The sequence below is a fragment of the Anser cygnoides genome, chromosome 7 (genome assembly GCF_040182565.1).
Source record: "Anser cygnoides isolate HZ-2024a breed goose chromosome 7, Taihu_goose_T2T_genome, whole genome shotgun sequence".
Classification (NCBI taxonomy): Eukaryota; Metazoa; Chordata; class Aves; order Anseriformes; family Anatidae; genus Anser; species Anser cygnoides.
Genome location: NC_089879.1, coordinates 32,939,022 through 32,955,482, shown reverse-complemented (window position 1 = coordinate 32,955,482; position 16,461 = coordinate 32,939,022). Strand labels below are relative to the sequence as shown.

General features: G+C 36.5%; 1 protein-coding gene and 1 long non-coding RNA gene across 4 annotated transcripts in view; one reads left to right on the top strand and one right to left on the bottom strand.

Annotated features, from left to right (window-relative positions):
* The window catches only part of LOC136791208 (uncharacterized), a 102,684-nt gene that overhangs the window by 77,137 nt on the left and 9,086 nt on the right, over window positions 1-16,461 (bottom strand). For both annotated transcript variants that reach the window (XR_010832677.1, XR_010832676.1), the window contains exon 2: window positions 10,825-10,879. This is a non-coding gene — a long non-coding RNA (uncharacterized lncRNA). The remainder of the gene's footprint in view (window positions 1-10,824; window positions 10,880-16,461) is intronic.
* LOC106032431 (pulmonary surfactant-associated protein A1-like) lies at window positions 4,056-10,066 on the top strand. Of its 2 annotated transcripts, XM_067000155.1 has the most exons (6): window positions 4,056-4,110; window positions 4,375-4,465; window positions 6,291-6,435; window positions 7,264-7,338; window positions 8,260-8,337; window positions 9,505-10,066. In XM_067000155.1, exons 3-6 carry the CDS (start codon window positions 6,306-6,308, stop codon window positions 9,879-9,881), a joined length of 660 nt encoding a protein of 219 aa, XP_066856256.1. In that variant the 5' UTR covers window positions 4,056-4,110; window positions 4,375-4,465; window positions 6,291-6,305; the 3' UTR covers window positions 9,882-10,066. The 2 variants fall into 2 exon arrangements, with proteins under 2 accessions (XP_066856256.1, XP_013030820.3); XM_013175366.3 differs by lacking the exons at window positions 4,056-4,110; window positions 4,375-4,465 and having other exon boundaries at window positions 6,258-6,435.

The following is a 16,461-nucleotide window of genomic DNA, read 5'->3' as shown; positions in this document are numbered from 1 at the left end:
TTACTAAACTTGGAGAAAGAATATAGTAAGGGAGAAGGGGAGAGTATGTGTCCTGCCTAATCATTAATGACATTTTGTCATACTAACTGCAAAACCTGATCAGTGATCACAGGTGAGGAAGGTGAGGCTGCAGGAATGATGAGCAATAGTTGTTTTCAGGCATTTTGTCTATTCTTCGTACAGGACTTTTGTTTGTTTCAACTACAAGAAGCTGTAGCTCCACTATTCTCCGGGAATTAGTATTCCCACACAAATTAACATGAAATCTACATTTTAAAATATACATATATATATATAGTCCCTGCTGTTTACATATGTGCTCTTCATAAAATTTAGTTATTTAAGTGCTAGTTCTGGAGGCTTTATTTCTGTAGATATTGATAAGTTCCTATAAACACTTTTTCAGAAGATCAGGAGAAAATCAACTTGATGTTTAAATACTTTTCAGGTTGCCTTTGTGATAGGTGTTTTCTTACATCCCTGTTCTTCCTGATTTGTGTACTCCCTGGTCTGGCTTGTGGAAAATGGCCAAAAGGTTACGTGTAAGGTCTCAGTAACTGTTGAAGGTTCAGACATCGTATTCCAAAACATAAATCTGTACGCAGCATGGGCTAGGCCTGAGAGTCCTTCTCTGCTTGTTCCTGAGAGAAATTCCTTTTGATATCTATAGGAATTTGTCCATTAAAAGTCCTCAGGCTCAGGACTGTTATTTCAGGAATAGGACTCCTCAGACTTAGCTCATGCCATCATGATAGGGACCCAATAGTCAGAGCAGAAGGCAGCCTCGTTTCCCTTGGTTCTTCATAACTTAGCTTTTTGACTCATCGCTTTATTCTTGTGCCTAGTTTCTTGGCACCTCAGTCTCTACCATGAAATGACTATGTCAGAGTTTTATCTGCTATGAGGATCAAAATAAAAGGATGATTTGCCATTTCCTAACTGTTCTTAAATATTCTTTAGCCATTCTCTCAATTTCCTGTAGCTCTAAAAAGCTCCAAATTTTGACCCATATTGCAGGTGTATTTCTAGGTGTTCCAACTTTTACATTGAGTAGAGCCTCTTAAAACATGTTCCTTCTGGAGGCAGAGGAGGCCTTAAAGGCTATCACCTCCCACGTCATGGACAAAGAAATAAGCTCTAATACATCGTTAGTGTGCCTTTCCCCCAGACTACTTAATTATTTTTTTCCAGGGAATAAAGTCAATTATTGCAACTTACTGAGGAACTATCGATGTTCTCTAGTATGCTGGCTTTGAATCTGTAGTTTAAATCAGTGGCTTCAGGTGTATGAGAAAGAAGCAACCAGGTATAATCTGAAAACAAAGGTCAAGTGTTTCTTCTGTTAACATAGTTTTAAGGTTATATACTTTTTTACTGGAAAGAACTGTGCCTGCTTTTTTTCACAAAAGCTGTAGAAAACCCAGACGCCCCTTTCCTTGATAATACAGGTTCAATTTACTTTTCCTAGAACAGAAAATAGATTGAAAGGGATGACTTTTTTTTTCTTCATCAAATTGCTTAAAGGCATTCTTTTTTGTCTTAAGCTAAAGTTTTTTCTAATTTACAAGCACAGTGCTAGGCAAGGCCTGTTTGGTACACTCTGATGAAACCAGCTCTTAAAACCCACTCACCCAAGCTCTGCTCCCTATGGCTACTGTCCTATCTTTAGGAACCTCATTATCTGTATTCAGCAGTTCACTCTCCTCCTTCATCCACCTGCTTACACACTTGGACCTAGAAATCTCTGCCCTGGGATCCATCCCCCCAGATGACAGTGTATTATTAAGATGACAGCATGTCTGTGATACTGTGTTTATAAATATAAATACGTCTCATCAGCAATTACATTCTACATCTGAGATGCTTATCTTCCAATTAAAGTGGCATGAGGCTAGAGTACACAGCAATGATACGTTTTAAGCCCTACCAGCAGCAGAATTTGGATTATTTCCTTACTAGAGGTATAGTAAGGTACTGTAATCTCTACTTTTTTCATCCTGTTTCTATATCAATGCACTGTAAACTAGTATAAATATGATTTTATCAGTGTTTCTTATTTTCCAAAGACAAGGATACGGTTGACCTTCCCCTGTTTATTGTTTGGACTTGCCGCAGCTGGGGAGCAGGGAGCACTTACCCATTGGACTGTTTCATTACTTAGTAGGTGGCGTAGGTTTAGTTCCTGTATTTCTGATGCGGGCCTAAGTTGATAACTAACGAGTCTTAAACTGGGTTTGGGCACCTAAGTCTGGCCTATTTTAAGATCAGTAGCAGCAGAGCAGATAGGTTGCAGAGAAAATACTAGACAAATATCAAGCATGAATGTTGCTTTGAACAGGGTGAAGATGGAGAATTGACCATACCTGCTTGCCATGCAGATGCTGTGCCAAGGACAAGCTAAGACAGCTGATATCAGGAGCTTGCAGCACAGTAACACATTTAAGATTAATGTGTCACAGGTTGCTAAAATAAACTAGCATGGCTACACAACATTGTTTTATGTGAAAGAGTGCTGTATAGCTTTATGTAGATCAGGCTATGATAACATCGTTAGTAATCAGCTCCTTTCAAAACAGTGAACTGAGCAAAATGGAGAGTTCACCTTGTTTTCAGAAAATTAGAGGTTTGAAGGCTATCTAAAAGAAATTTGTTTTGGTTTTGAAAGCACCTTAGAAGTTATTAGTTGTCAAACTGCTTTATTTTGAGGGTTGAATGAACTGCTGCTATAAGAAGCAGCAGTCTTTCTGGATACACAGCATCTTTAAAAATCATATTCCATCTTTTTTCAAAATTCTCCTTTGCTAACAGTTGAACAGGCCTTTGTGGGGCTTAGGTTTATTTTCTGGCATCAAAAATGCAGCATAATTCTTGTGTTAGGGGACCTCAGAAGGAATCTTATTGTTCTATTTAAGACAGAAAGAAGGATTTAGTATCCGGGTTCCACTGAAATCACTCAGGTATGCTGGCTGAGTTTTGTGGGTGTTACCCTGTTAAAAATCTTCAGCCATTGCCACATAAGCTTACCTGTAGATTTCAGAATACTGAGCCTTTTAGCTATTCTACAGGTTGCCAGGTTGCTGAAAAAAAAAATATTTACTTTCTTTCCGCCTTATTCTTCAGTGTATTTATTTTGCTTAATTCTCTGTTACTTCACAAAGTAAATCTAATGACTAAGTAATCATTCATGGTGGATGATGTTTCAATGTCTTATCAGCTTATTTGTGCAAGCACAATCTGGCTCATTGTAGAAGAATTGTTCTGAAATTCATATTAATTGGGGGAGGGGGGGTACAAAATTTGTCATTTTTTTATACATCTTATGCCATTACAGACCTTGTTTTGCTTATGCCACGCTTTCCTGAATGAACAGAGATGGTGTGTACCTGGTGGGGGGGTCTCATTGACTTCCCTGCTTAATTTTGAAATTCTGTATTTAATTTTGTGAAGTACAAACTGTTCAGTGGAAAAAGTAGCACTAACCTGCAAAGATTTATAAAGTTGTTCATATATTAAAATTGCATGCATATGCATGGAGATGTATGTGGGTAGCACCACAGATCAGTATTAACCAATACAACTGTTGTAGTTGCCTGGAAACTGGATCTATACGAGATCGTGTTCTGGTAAGTTAGATTCCCAAGAACTTGGGCACTTTATCATTTAAAATATTGCTTCACAAAATCTAGATTCATTGAGTTTAATCTTATCTTGCAGCTACACAAATTTCTCAGAGCTGTAGGTACCCCAGAGGTCTGCAGCCATTCACAAACAGAACTGCCAATGTCTTGTGCTGAATTACCCTATATCTGTGCCATTCACAAACCACAGCAGCATTCACAAGCAAGTCATTTTACCTACTGGGTACTATCTAACCTACATTTTATACACTTAACAGCAGTTTTTTTCGTCTACCATAATTTCAACCAGTGGGATTAGAGGTTTTATAAAAATGACTAACCTGCATTCAAACCTTTGCTGCATATCAGGAAAGACTTAAACATAGATCTTTTATAAGCTTTTTTTTTTTTTTAAAGGAAAGAAAAGGACACTAAAAACTCTTCAACTTGTTTGTTAAAACATGGCCACATGTCATTTCTGCTCTTTTTTCAGGTAAGAAAAACAATTGTAATAATATCTTTGCAGTAATTAGATTAATTGAAGGTTTCTTTATATTTTTATAACTTTTGCATGGGTGTACAAATCTGGAGTTATCTGTTAGATTAATTGCTTTTTCTCCATTAAAAATAGAAAATTGAACTTTTTTTTTATAAGAATAGAAAGTTAAATTTATCAGCCCTTAAAATTGTTCTCAGTATTCGCATAAAAAGTGTTTAAGCAAAACTAAAAAGTCTCATTTGTGCTCTGATTATCCAGTCTCCACTTCAGCAGTGTCATTTAACAAGCACCACACTATATAAAGGGGACTTGTGAAAGCTGCTCTTTCATTTCACTTTGAAGCAGAAAGGTAAGTTGAATTTGCTTCTCATAAATCACAAGGAACTTCAGGTAGAAGGCAAACCTGTTCCTTTTCATTTCTGTGGTCATATTTATTTTAAAATTAAATTTCCCTTTAACAGGTGGTGGGTTTTTGTTTGGTTTTGTTTAGTTTTTCACTTTTCTTATGTTAGTAATTTTACGAGATGCAGAGATGCCTGTAGGACACCAGATTGTAGTTACAGATGAAGGTCATTCAAACTGGATTAAAACCAAAGAACTGTTTTTCCATTTTGTTATTTAACTAATCAGAACTCTGACTCTGCATCATGATCCAATTATGAGCTGGGTGCAATAGTCCATTTAAATGTAATTCCCTGAATGATCAGCACCAGAGGAAATGTACCTGTTGTAATTGCATTTCCTTATCTCAGGGACATAAGTATGCCTAGCCACCTAAGGTAGGCTTCTGATAGGGACTTTAATAATCTGCTCTGTGGAGTCATAGAATGGCTCAGGTTGGAAGGAACCTTAAAGATCATCTAGTTCCAACCACAAAAAAAAAAGCCTAAAGCAGCTGGTATTCCCAGGAGGAATCCCACCTCAGATTCAATACATGCAACTTAACAGTGCTTTTAATGTTGCATGTATGTTCTCAGGTGGATTTGAAATGTACTCATTAGGATGGATATTCCTGGCAATGAGAGACAGACAGGATTGCTCAAACAGTTCTATATGCATCTTAAGGCTGAAATTTATGACATAAATATTATGTTTGGGGGCATGTCCCATTGAGCTGAGTTTAATTAGACATGCCTCTAGATGAACAAGTGGGCTTTGCCCTTAAATATAATCACTATTGATGCAGATCTAGGATAATGTCAAAAGCCTTTTACAATAAAGTCAGTCCTGCAGATGAAGCCATATTTCTTATTTTTAAAGCTCAATCCAGTTTTAGAGTATCCATTTAATAAATGGTGCTAATAATAAACTGAGATTCTGATTCTGCTTTTCATATAATAACTGGATATCTCCATGCCATGGTGTCTTATATTTCATCATTTCAGGTTTTATAACCACACAGCATTAGACAATGCTGCATACCCAGCAGCTGCATTGTAAAGCCATTGTCTGTAGTTTCAGAGTGCTTTTTACTCATATCTCAGCACCAAGATTATAACCCTACTTAATGTTACACCTGAAAGGAGAAATAAGCTGAAATATGATGAATGGGCCTGTTGCCAACCAGCAAACATGAATTTTCTGCAAGACTAACTGACATTTTTAAGCTTGTGGAATTTTGTTCAAAACAAGATAGGAATGTCACTAGAGCTATGAAACTTTTCCCTTGTGTAAAACTTATTTCAAATAAATGTCCCTAAACAATATTGTGCTTAAAGAGATTGCTAACTAGCTCCAAAATATCACAAGAACCACTGTAACAGATTGCACCTTTCAGGTTGGTGGCATATACATCTATGTTTCATTGAATGATTATAGGCCTAACAGACAAGTAATGTCTTAAGCTTGAACAGTTTTATATCTGAGCTCGTTTCTCAAGGATTAATCCTACAAATAGTCAGTGATATCAAAAAAAGAAGATATTACAGAATGACAGTTACACCTTTGGGAATAGTGGAGACATAAGTATAGCAATCTGTATCAGTCTAGAAACAATTTTGTGTATAAGCTATGCAATGGTAGCAAAACGAGTCTTATACCTCAAACTACACCTTATTTGAACAAGGCAAGAATGCAAATTTCAAGAAGAGACAAAAAAAAAAATCAATTATATAAGCCAATGCCTACATTTCTTACAGAATCACTGCCTGACTAATATGTGCATTTTCTTACAGCTGCCCTGGACAACCATGATGTCTTACTCATTCTGCATGCTCACAGCAGCAGCTGCTTTGCTAGTGCCTTGCCATGCATTCAACTGTCCAGGACTTCCTGAGCTATCCGATATCCCTGGAGTTGGTGGACTACTTCAACTACTAAGTAAGAATAGTGATCGTCTTCATTGTAATACATATGTACTAACTGTAAGTCTTCAGTAAGGAAAAAACTCTTTATGATGTCTTTTCATTCAGACAAAATAAGGCAATAGTAGGTTTATTTAAATGTCTACGTATTTCCAGTTCCAATAAATACAGAGAGAGATTTTCTACCTGACCTTTTGGCCCATACTTTCAGCCTGCAACAAACATAATTTGGGGAAAAAATCCTTGTCATGAAGGCTGAATGAATAAAAGCAGCTAACATAGAAGGACATGTGTCCTCAAGGAAGTGGTCGTGGTAGGCAGAAGAGGGAAAGAACAAATGGAGTAAATGGTCAGTTTAATTTTTTTCTAAAAGCTAGCGCTCGTCTCTCTTCTGGGAGAAGAGGGGAAATGCAGTTTATCAATGCTTAAACATAGAAATACTTACAAACAAGTAAATAAACCTTTCTAGTTCATATTGCCTTTCCAGTGCTACATATTACATAACAAAAGCATAGAAGCTTTCTTTTTCTTCTTTTTTATAAATAAAATGTTATCCTGATATGCATTTTAAAGTGTAATTAAAAGGTGCCTAGTATGTTTCTATAGTATTCAAAGATGGTATGTGCAAAAGTAGTCTGGTAAGGCATATAATTCGCACTGGGTAATTTTATTTCTATATGGAAATATTTTCTCCAGGTCCATTATCAGGGTTAAAGTGCTAACAAAGTTATTCATAATCTCAAACTGCAATTTGTTACATTTAAGTTCTATCGTATACTGAAATTCCCCAAATATGCACCCATTATATAAATTATATATATATAATTATGCTTCTCTTTTCCAGAACCTGTTCTAGGCCCAATGTGGCCTTTTGGAAGAGAAAGGCTTCCTGAACCTCAAGTGCCCACAGGGCTGCAAGGTAAAAAATGAGAAAAAGGGGATATTGCAATACCAAGTGAAAAAGGCTGATCTCTATATAATGTTTTGTCAGACAAATAACTCTCTCTATTGGGTGTAATGTTATTTTTCACTGGCTGTGAAGCACAGCATATAAGTGTTGGAACACTGCAACTCAGATGCAACATCTTTCATGCTTCTACATTCCCATTAGTTTCAGTTGTGAATAATGGGAACACCATCACAGAAGTATATCAGTAATTTTGTACTACATGTAGGACCTTTGTTACCAGTGGAAATTTGTATGAAATAAGTTTCTACCTGTACAGTCAGTTCCCATCTTAAACATCCAGTGCTGGATGGACTCTGTATTTCACTCCACCTATGTGGAAACCCACCTATATCAGCATTTACAGTTCCAATTAAAATAAGATCCCACTGTAAATACACAAAGCATCCATTCAGCAGAATAAAAAGAAAATTATATAGGCTGAATTTTGTTTAATGCCACAGGAATTGCTCCCTCTCAAAAATATCTCTTGTGCCTGTTCAGTAACAATTATGAGAATGAAAAATTATCCCTGGCAAAGACATAGGCAAATACTTTATCTTATGATCTTTACACTTTCATAGGCATGACACACATAAGACCTCAAGCTAGATTAAAAAAAAAAAAAAAAAAGGTATTTCTTTTGTAGTTTTATTAGGCCTTCTCTATGCAGAAGTGAATTTATGAGCATTTCAGAGGGATTTATTTTTTTGTTTAATACAGATTAGCAAAAAAGTGACAAAGTATTGGGAAATATTTGTTTTACCCCATGCAATGTTAAAATACATCATGCACTAGCTAGTTTTGGAAAATAGCTATGTCTTATCCAATTAATAGTTCTTATCAGCAGAACCTAGTTTTTCTTGCTTATATAACTTCTGTTTCTCTGTTTAGGTCTACCTATTTCGCTTGACACTGAATTCAACAATGTTTTAGAGAATTTCAGACAACGACTTTCCAGACTTGAAGGAGGTAATTTTTCCATTTTTACTTTTTCAGCTATCAATCATTTTCAAATGTAATGGGCAAAATTAATTATAGAACTGAGACTTGTATAAAAGAAATCACACTTGAAAAATGGTCCTATATTCCAAAACTAGAACTTGATGTGAGACACCAATGAGCTGTTCTAGGAATACTGTAGGGCCTGTGTTCATTTTCTGTATTGCCACATACTAATTTTTGGCTTCAGAGAGGTTGACTAGAGCTAAATCTTAAAATCCTTACTCCCACTATTGACAGCATAGAATAAGATCTGTTTTTTCTATGTTATCTTTAAAACAATAATTGTGCAGTTAGTTATCTATTAAGATCGTTCAGAATTAGTTGAATTTACTTAGATGCTATAATAATGCTCAGTACAAATAGATGTCCAGTAAGAAACATAAAGGTTGTTCATGAGACAACCTGGAATAATACTTTGGATTTTACAAAGTCATTCATGTTTCAACTGTAAGACAAGATATACTTAAGTATACTCCAGTAGTGAACATGAGATAAGAACCAAAGTAAAGAAAGGTACTTTCTTAGTAGGAGAATAAAATGCAGAGTTCTCAGGAACACTTAATGGTGGTTTTTTTTTTTGGATTTGGTTTATATATACACACACACACACACGCATATATATATATATTGCAAATGATGTTGCACTTTCTACATGGATTCATTGGAACTTCTCAGCCTTGTACCCTATTGCTAGCATTTCTATGTACCAGCAATGAAGTTATTAAAGATGGTAGAAAAAGTTTTGTGTACTGAGTTCACAAAAACAATGATCGTTTCTCTATGTTTCCTTTGCTCAAATTTGAAACAAAATTGATCCTCTTTAGGGAGAACACACAGCTATTAGAGATGATACTGTACATAGTAACTGTTAGCACGACATCCTTGTCTTGGAGGAGACCATCTGTGGTCAGAAGCAGCATAGCAATATACTTATTGGACACCTATTGAACTCGTAAAACTCTGAATATCTTTATTCCTCCCTTCACTTTCATTCTTGCCCTCATCCATTCCCTCCTCTGTTCCTCTTACAACTTTTAATTTCCTCTTCATCATCTTGATTTCTGTCTTTGCTTTCTCATTAATATGGCACAAGAAATAAGAAAGCTAACTAGCTCTTTTCTTTTTGTGTTTTAGCACTTACTTTGAATGGGAAAATAACAAAAGCAGGACAGAAAATACTTGCCAGCAATGGGAAGAAAGTGATATTTTCATCTGCTCTAGAATCCTGTGAAAAGACTGGAGGAACTCTTGCAACTCCCATGAATAAGGAGGAGAACAAAGCTGTTATGGCGATTGTGGAACAGTATAACAGTTATGCTTATTTGGGCATTAAAGAGAGTGAGACTTCAGGACAATTTGAGTATATGAATGGCACACCTCTGAATTACACCAATTGGCACCAATATGAGCCTAATGGCAAAGGGACAGAAAAATGTGTAGAGATGCACACCAATGGGAACTGGAATGACAGAAAATGCAACCTGTATCGCCTCACAATCTGTGAATTTTAAAGAATGATGTTTCAGGCACCTGAGAGTATGGAGACAATGAAACAACCTACGCTTCACGTTTATGCAATTTCTGATATTATTCTATCTCAGAAAATCTAAACGAATCATATTATGGTATATTTTTATCCTTAAGAAAATTCCAAATGTAGAAGGTGATTAACTTAATTAAAATGTGCTTAAGTTGATATGTTTCTCTCTATTTTGGAGGGTTGGGAACAGCTCAGAATTCAATGGTCACAACAGACTGTCTCTGTGCACTGGGTCTTTGTGAAGACTAGAGGAAAATTCCAAGGTTTGGCTTCAGATATTGGTTAAAAATTGCCTTTGGCTTCATAATGGAAGCATTTCTAATTATTTAGTAATTTCTGTGTTAAAGGAGATGAACAGAGGCTGATTTTACTGGAGCAATTAAGGTGTTGGGATTTGCCTATCTCCTAGAATTATAGGGCTTGCACTGTATCATATTGAAGCACGCATTGATATGTTTAGCATCCGCATTTAACTTTCTTTACAAAAAAAAATTTACAGTGCCAGTTGCAACTAATTTTCTTAGTTAAATCAGAAACTATAAAACACTGATAAACATTGTCTTTGATCTTGATAAACATATAAAATGTATATAAAATATTAAATATTGCATTTTTTGCTAAAATATCACATTCTCTCATGAAACTATGACCGCTGCAGAAGGCTGCCTGTCCATCTCCCAAACCACTGACAAAGCACACACTATCTTGGGGGTGGAGGTAAGATTGGAAGTTCAATCAAGTCAAAGAAAAGCTATTTTTCTGCTGAAACCACAAAGTCAGACTATGACTCAAAACCCCTAAGATCCAGAACAGTCTTTTCAGAAAGTACTTCCACTGCCACTCAGTTTGAGTAGCTGATTTGGGCAGTAGAATCTCAGTCAAAGACCATGAGTAGCAAATTGTCACTCACTCACCTTGCAGTGGGGAAGTCCTGGGCTCATTCTCATTGTGGGCTCATTTTCTCTCAACCTGAGGGAAAAACGAAAGTACTGAATTTAAAACGCAGGCATAAAAACTTTTACTTTATACTACCCGTTTCCTTCTCCTCCTCCCCCACAACTGGCTCTGTGCAGGGAGACCGTCTGAACCTAGACTTAACTCTGGGCATTGTCATCTCTTGTCCTTAGCCTGCCTGGGGAAGAAATGGGATCTGTCCATGTGGTCATTTCAAGCCCTGTCGAGCAGAAAAGCTTTAGGATGTTCAGACACAGAAGATGAGGGAATACTTTTGGCAGCAGACGGTTCACATTCAGCATCACACACAACACTTCAACTGATCTGAGAATGGACAGGGTTGTGGAAATGGGAAAAGTATGCCCAGTAGCAAGCTGCATAGATTTCAAAGTCTGAAACTGCTTTACACAATAGCTTCCTTGGAAACCTATGACAATAATGCCATTTTCACCAAAATTTTCAAATGGGAAGGGAATAGATCATGCCGCGACAAAAAAATCTCACTTTCAGGTTACCTTGAGAAAAGGTAAGACTAAAGTAATACCTTTTACTTTTCTTAGGTTTGACTCTGACATGTTGCGCTGCATCTGCCAGAGAAATTTTTAAGGTTTACTTAAAACTACCTCTACTTCTTGAATTGTAATAATTAATATTTTAACAAGTAAACCTTGTTAACAATTTTTGTATTTCAAACATACAGGTTTTTTGTTAAAGTGAGATGATTAAATGGCATAAAACAACATCATATTGGAGAAACCCCAAAATAAAAATCACTTTACCAACAAGCTAATTTATTATCTGAAACAAATTAACAAATTAATTTACATAGACCTCCAACTATCTTTAGAGTATCCTATTCCTTTGGTTAATCAATGATTTATTCCCATCACATCTATGTTTACAATATGATTATAAAAGGTTCTTACTAAAATCATTAATATGTAAAATCTTCCAAATAATGACTTATCATAATATATCATCTATCTGTAAACAGATTTATACTTCAAGACACTTAAGTGCTTTTTATCCAGTCAAAAAACACAACATTTTTTGTGTCAAAAGCTAATTTTTACTACATCAAAAAGCAAAGCATCTAAGCTAGGTTGCCGAGTACAATTTCTTTCTGCTTAAGCCATTAGTATTAGAAAAACCCAACCAAACACACGCATGTTGTTTAAAAATGAAAACTCATCAAGTCAAAGAACTGCTAGACAGCACGTTAATGTCTATGGTTCACTCCAAGAACAGAAACAATTCAGGTAAGCAAACAACAATTTTCAGTTATTTTCATAAAAACTCTCTCCCTATAATGTCATACTCAGCTCTTCTCTTTCTATACTCTACCGTTCCTCTTATGCCATTCTGAGGTGGCCCTCCTTTTTCTGTGCCCAAAGTCTCAACTTACTGCTCATGTGTAAATCTGAAGATATCAAGGAAACATCTGCTAGTTTCCTGTCTTCTTGTTAAACAATGGTGTCCATGTTCTTTTGCTTGGACGTTTACCTCCTATCATGAGCTTCAGAAAATACACAATCCAGTGTCACCCACCATGCCTAGAAGAAATAATTCCCCAGTAAAAGCCATATTCTACAGATCTATTTGTAATTCATTTGTATCTCATGGGATTCATGTGTAGTAATTAATTAAAAGCCTGGTGAAGGTATAACAATTTTTAACTACTGGTGTACATATTCAGTAGAAGGTTACATGATTGGTATTTTCTATTCTGCAGAAAAGCATCCCCAGACTATCTTGTTCTTTTAGCTAGCATTTTGTGTATGTGTGTGTAACCGTATCAATTTAAACTCTCAAATAACGTTTAAAATGCTTTCAATTTCTTTGTTTTTGTTTTTTTTAATTGGTCTATTTTTTTGTGAGAGATCCAACTTTTGCATTTACGTGTATTAATGGAAAATTTTGTTTGTTTGTTTTTAATGAAGAGAGAGGAGGCCGGGCAAAAGAAGGAATGCAATAAATTGTCCCTGTTCATTATTGTATCAGTGGTATATAGTGAGGAGACCCAGAAAAATCCAGGTTAGTCTTTTTCATTTTTAAGTTTTTTTAGTGGTTTTTTTTTTTTGTCTTTATTATTTGTAATAACAGATAAGCAATCTAACAGTAGGATCTTGCAATTCAGAAAATATTTTCACTTTGCAAATGTTATAAAAGCAGATTTTGAAAATCGAGATCTTAGTGAAAGTTAAAAGGTCACAAAAATTCAGTATCTTCTGAAGCAAGAGGGTTGTGTATCATATAATAGGTTTAATACAATTGTTATTAATTACAGTATGTAATTAACATTGGGGGGGTTGTCTGGCCATAAAAATGATGGATATTAATTTCAGAGGGGATCTCTGATCTAGAGTGATATCCTCTAATAACTGTGTAATTTAATAGATGCTTCATCTTAGAAATATTATTACCTCCCTCCACTCCTCCACAAATCCCTACCACAGGTAAAGAAATTGACCTTAGATTACAACAAATAAACATCTTTTAGTGGCTTCCTGATTTTTCTGGAAAAGCTGATGAAAACAAGTCCCTTTGTTCATCAGAAACTTGAGCTCAAATTTGACTTTGTGAGTACGGTAACTGACAGGACATGACATAGGGTGGTAGGGCTACCTTATCTTGTAGAGACTGACCAGTACCTCCCTTATACTTTTTATTTTTAATTTTTAAGTTTAATTATATTATTCCTCTGTTCTTTTCTAGGAGACCATACATGGTGGAAAAACACCAGTACCTAATGCTGCAATATCCTACCACTGCTACAAATACAAGGTAAAAGTTAGTCATACATTTTACATTTATTTACAGCTTTTCCTTAGAACAATGAGTGTAAGCAGGAGAAGAAATATTTGCTGCCAGGATATTTGTTAGCTGGTTTTGCAACCACACTGAAAAGAGGTGGAAAGGCTAATGGCCCTTCTACAACTCTTCTAAACTAGAGGAAAACAATGTTCTTGAGTGCATTGTGTAATGGTGTAACACACGTTTATTTAGACCTTGAAGAGAGTCAGATTGCAAGTAACTTTCATTATCTGAAGTTGAAGGCTACTATTTAAAATTGCATTAACTTACAGTTGCACAAACAGACCTGGGTTTAAAGCATGATCAATACAGGATGTTTGGAAATTAGAGTAGAACCTTTCAAAAATAAGGGGACTTGGATTTGTGTTGAAGTACTTGTTAGGAAACTAGGGTTTGGTGGCATTTGGCTCAAGGGTGATAAGCCAGGTGAAGCCTGGAGTGAAACCCTCACCCATGTCTTCCCTTGTGGCCCAGGAGCCAAGAGCACCTTAACCCTTGAAGTTTCAGTGTTTGCAGTTATGGTCATAAGGACAGTAGTGAACAACTGAACATTCTTGTGCAGATAATGGTGGACAACTGCAGCATATATGGAAAAAATACTTTCAACTATTTCATAAACTTGAGGTCTTTTTCTTGCTCTCATTAGAAAGCTATTTTGCTAGTAAGAACCATTGAAGAGATATTGTTTCGCTTTCTACCTGTTATAAAGACAGAACTACTTCTTCCTCTGTTTCTCAGCTGAGCTGCACAAAGTGACAAACCGGAGACACTCAGTGACCTCCACTTGGATCCTCCACATGTGACTTGGGTCAGCAGAGCAAGATGGCGGTTGCATTTACAAACACTGATCATGCTGTCTACGGGTAAAATTAAGACTTTCTGCTCTAAAATGCTGCTTGTAACTTCAACAAAATGCCAGGTTGAAGGTTGTCCTCTCAGGCGTTCATATGTTGCTGAATTCTTTGCTCCATGGTTTTAAAGCTCAGCAAGAATAGCCTCAGTTCTCCTCTGAGAAGCACTGCCAGACACCAGCACTGGGAGGGGAGATGCTAGATCCCACATGTGCTGTGCTCCTCCTGTTACTCCCAGGCATAAGGGAGCAGTCTGACAAGGACACATAGAAAAGGACATGCAGAAAGTACAGGACCAGGTGGTGGTGAGATAGGATGGGAACAGCAGCAGAACAGCACAAAAGCAGGGTAAACAGAAAATATGTATATAAACAGGGTTGGAATCATTTAAATACAAGCTGAGAGAATAAGGAGAGAATTTAAAGTTATCTATGGTATGACTAGCACCATGAAGGAAATATATATATATACACACACCTTTCAGGAGGTTAAATATATAGAAGAAATGCTAACAAACAGGCTCATGGAAGGAACGTGTACCCACTTTCATAACCTAAAATTCATTTCCAGTGTCTGTATTTCTTGAAGCACCTAAGGAAGATGTGTTGACAGACTTCTGTCCTCAGTATGTTTTATTTACCTACCTACATTTTATAACACTAAGCTGTCATTCTCCTTAATTTGCTTCGCTAGCACTGGAATTATAAAGCCTCTCAACAATAGATGCAGAAACACTGAAGAAAAGTTCTCAGTATTCAAAAATCATTTGTCCTCAGTGAGGTCCATATCCTTGAACCTGATTGAGTTTCTGTGATTAAAAATTAAAAAAGCTTATAAATAATAGTTTGCAAGTTAAAATAACTACAAAGAATTACATTATTCTATTAAGCATTAACAAGTGCAGTAGAAATGCAAATATTTTAAAGTATTTTAGCTTGTTCCATCTTATCAATATGCTGATGAAAATTGAGAGGAGAAAAGTTTACAATTTATCAAATCCACATCAGTTCTTCTTGGAAGGAAGTGTACAGAGAGACTTCGGTTTCCCAGGCCATCAGTCAGCACATGAAACTCACTAACAGAGGCCAAGCCCTTCTCACACCTGCCTAATCCACAGTTTCTGCCAGATGCAGCTGAAATGCTGAAGTCATTCCCACCATAGATGCAAACACCCAGGTTCTGCCAGTGTCTTTTGCTAGGGCGTATCTGGACCCCACGTAACTGCCTCACAATCTGCTTGTTTCATGAAACAATTAGAAAACCTCAGCCAAAAAACGTTAAGAGGACCAAATCAAACACTCAAAAGTTAGGAACTTCAAGTTTTAGCATGAAAATTTAAGCAAAGTTTACTTATGCAAATTTAAATTGGCCCACATACAACTGGTATTGTATATTTATTTTTCACAGGACTGGTGCCTTTTCCAGGGCACTCGATAAACAATGCAGGGAATTAATCAGGCCTCTGTGGGTATGACACCAATGGCAAAGGACCCCACCTTAGCTGCTGTGGTAACACCCTGTGAGGGTGCAGGGTACAGGATACCTACAGAGGTGATCTAGGCTTGCTTCAATGGAGTAGTATCTTAGGCCAGTATGGATATTGCTCGCGTTCCTTATCTAACCTCAAAGCACCCATTCCTCAGCCGACTTAGCTGTTAGCCTTCATGCAACATCAGGATGCTGTCCTGACACAAGGATGCTGTGATCCCACCTATTTATTTGAACTGGAACACAGCCTGAAACTCCATTCCTACAAGTCCCAGTTAGATGGAAACAACTCTTAGCTGAGACTAACTTAGAAATGCATGGCAACATTTTCCATTTCAGTGAGGCTCCGTGCCTTGAGGCTTCTGTAATTACAGGAATGATACAGAGCAGCTTTTTCCTCACTCAAAGGTGATTTTGCTGTTGGATAAAACTATGACTTACTTA

What these genes read in the sequence shown, in the direction of transcription:
- LOC106032431 (XM_013175366.3), top strand. Translation starts at nt 6,273, where the DNA reads ATGTGCATTTTCTTACAGCTGCCCTGGACAACCATGATGTCTTACTCA. An exon ending in TGGACTACTTCAACTACTAA is followed by an intron (nt 6,436 to 7,263) that starts GTAAGAATAGTG and finishes TCTCTTTTCCAG; the next exon opens with AACCTGTTCTAGGCCCAATG. An exon ending in ACTTTCCAGACTTGAAGGAG is followed by an intron (nt 8,338 to 9,504) that starts GTAATTTTTCCA and finishes TTTGTGTTTTAG; the next exon opens with CACTTACTTTGAATGGGAAA.